The 1,852-nt window shown below is 48.8% G+C and overlaps 2 protein-coding genes across 2 annotated transcripts; one reads left to right on the top strand and one right to left on the bottom strand.

Annotated features, from left to right (window-relative positions):
- Nucleotides 1-58: 58 nt before the first annotated feature.
- H257_10702 (hypothetical protein) lies at nt 59-564 on the top strand (the record flags this gene model as incomplete). The annotated part of the gene is made up of 2 exons (XM_009837338.1): nt 59-405; nt 483-564. The coding sequence occupies 2 exons, from the start codon at nt 59-61 to the stop codon at nt 562-564; spliced, it is 429 nt and encodes a 142-aa protein (XP_009835640.1).
- A 91-nt stretch (nt 565-655) lies between these two features.
- H257_10701 (hypothetical protein) lies at nt 656-1,490 on the bottom strand (the record flags this gene model as incomplete). Its single annotated transcript, XM_009837337.1, has 2 exons — nt 656-804; nt 1,187-1,490. The coding sequence occupies 2 exons, from the start codon at nt 1,488-1,490 to the stop codon at nt 656-658; spliced, it is 453 nt and encodes a 150-aa protein (XP_009835639.1).
- Between the last annotated feature and the right edge of the window lie 362 nt (nt 1,491-1,852).

The raw sequence follows: 1,852 nt of genomic DNA, 5'->3' as shown, positions 1-1,852 counted from the left end.
TCTATAAAGAAGTACAATATTTCTCAGGGAACGCATACGTGGCTAGCCATTCTACGTTATGCCGCGTCGTGGTAAAGGGTGGTGTCCTGCGTCGACCGAGCTCATGCTCGACAAGATAGAGCTGTTCCTCCCAGCAGGACGCAATGGTTGGGCAAAGGTAGCTGATGCCTACAACCCTGATGGAAAGGCGTTCCCAAAACGAGACATCGACTCGCTCCGTCGCAAGTTCGCAACACTCAAAAACCATGCCAAACCCACTGGCCACCCCGAGTGCCCCCCCGACGTACGCCGGGCGAAGCACATCAGTCGTGATATCGACAACAACGTTGGTGTGTGCTCGATGAAGGACGAGGACGCTGATGAAGAAGTCGATGACGCCGTGGATGAACGTTTCGACGTCGCTGAGTGTGACGTCTCCCTGCACGAGGATTATCAGCTAAGTACGAGTGCTCATATACGTGATTGATTGATATTTGTCATAGACGACAAGCCGAATCGAACGGGATTGCCCAGGAACGAGCTTATCGAGCTTGGAAAGGATTTGAAACGGCAGCGCGCGACTGAGAGTAGTGGCATGTTTTCTAATGTCGCGAGATAGCGCCAGTCGTTGGACAAGTTCATTGCTGGAGCTGTGGAGGCTGACGCTAAGTCGTCGTCAGATTTCATGTCTATGATGATGATCATGGAAGCGCGTTCCACTGAGCGAGAAGAACAACGTCACATAAGAGAAATGGAATGGCGTGCCGAGGAGCGCGTCCGCCAAGTCCGCCGCGACGAGTTGCACATGATGTTGATGGCCAAGCTCTTTGATAGCAAGCACAAGTAACTCAAAATTATTTCGAGTTGCATATTTTTTAGAATATTCGTCCTATATGATCTCTATTTAGTACCATGTCACCTATGTTTAGTTTGTTCTAGGAGTTATTTAGGTAATTCGGAATCATAATCCTGAATGAAATTTAATTTCGGATTAATTGTTCCAAAGAAAAAAATCGCAGTGGAAATCGCCGATTTGGGTTAAATTTTGCAATAAAAATGTACTTGCCTTGAAGGTGTTCAATTAAGCCTGTTTAGGACTTTTTTTGAGGAGTTAAAAGTACTTAAGTACTATTTTACAATCCAAAGACATTCTTTATCTGGCTTATCCCTGTACGGCGGATACGGAAGTTGTACAACTTAAACATACTCTCATGTCGCATAGCACGGAGTGATGGGTTATATGCCAGGGGCATGAGCAGTTGACGGTACACTTTGCTGACAGCACCCATGCCCCATTCCGCAGCTTGGCGCAACGACGTAATGCAGTCACACATGACTTTCAGGCCAAGTCGGCACGCTGGAAGTTGCCGTTCGAGGTCCCCTTTCTTCAGCGGGGTCACAATGCGGCCAGTACACCTGCCACTGACCGGAAATGCAGAGTCGGACGCAACCTTCATGCCAACATCGGTCTTCGCCGGGTCTGCGAGGATCTCTTGCAACCTCCGGCTCATTTCACCATTTATTCCATGAGCCGGGGCAGTTCTGTCTGCCCCACACCAATGTGCCGTCGAGCCCGAAGCAGAGGACACCGGTGACGAACACGCTGTGTAACCATCCTAGACCATCGTTAAGCTTAGATATAGAAGCACACAGCATCAGCTACCGTTGCACATTGCATTCTGCAAATCGGTTGACGATGGTTCCTGCACGCGTAAGTTCTCAGATAGTAGATAGCCAGCCATATCCACGGTACATCATTAGGATGTCGTGTCCTGATTGGCTAGCCATTAGCTAGTCCGTCTAGCCTTTAGAGCCAGTTGTTCTCACTGGTAGCTAAGTTAATTCACTTTCCGTTTCACCCGCAACCACCCAG

This window comes from Aphanomyces astaci (assembly GCF_000520075.1).
Source record: "Aphanomyces astaci strain APO3 unplaced genomic scaffold supercont1.30, whole genome shotgun sequence".
NCBI lineage: Eukaryota > Oomycota > Saprolegniomycetes > Saprolegniales > Verrucalvaceae > Aphanomyces > Aphanomyces astaci.
Note: the sequence above shows the minus strand (reverse complement) of the source record. Positions and strands in the feature narration are given on the sequence as shown.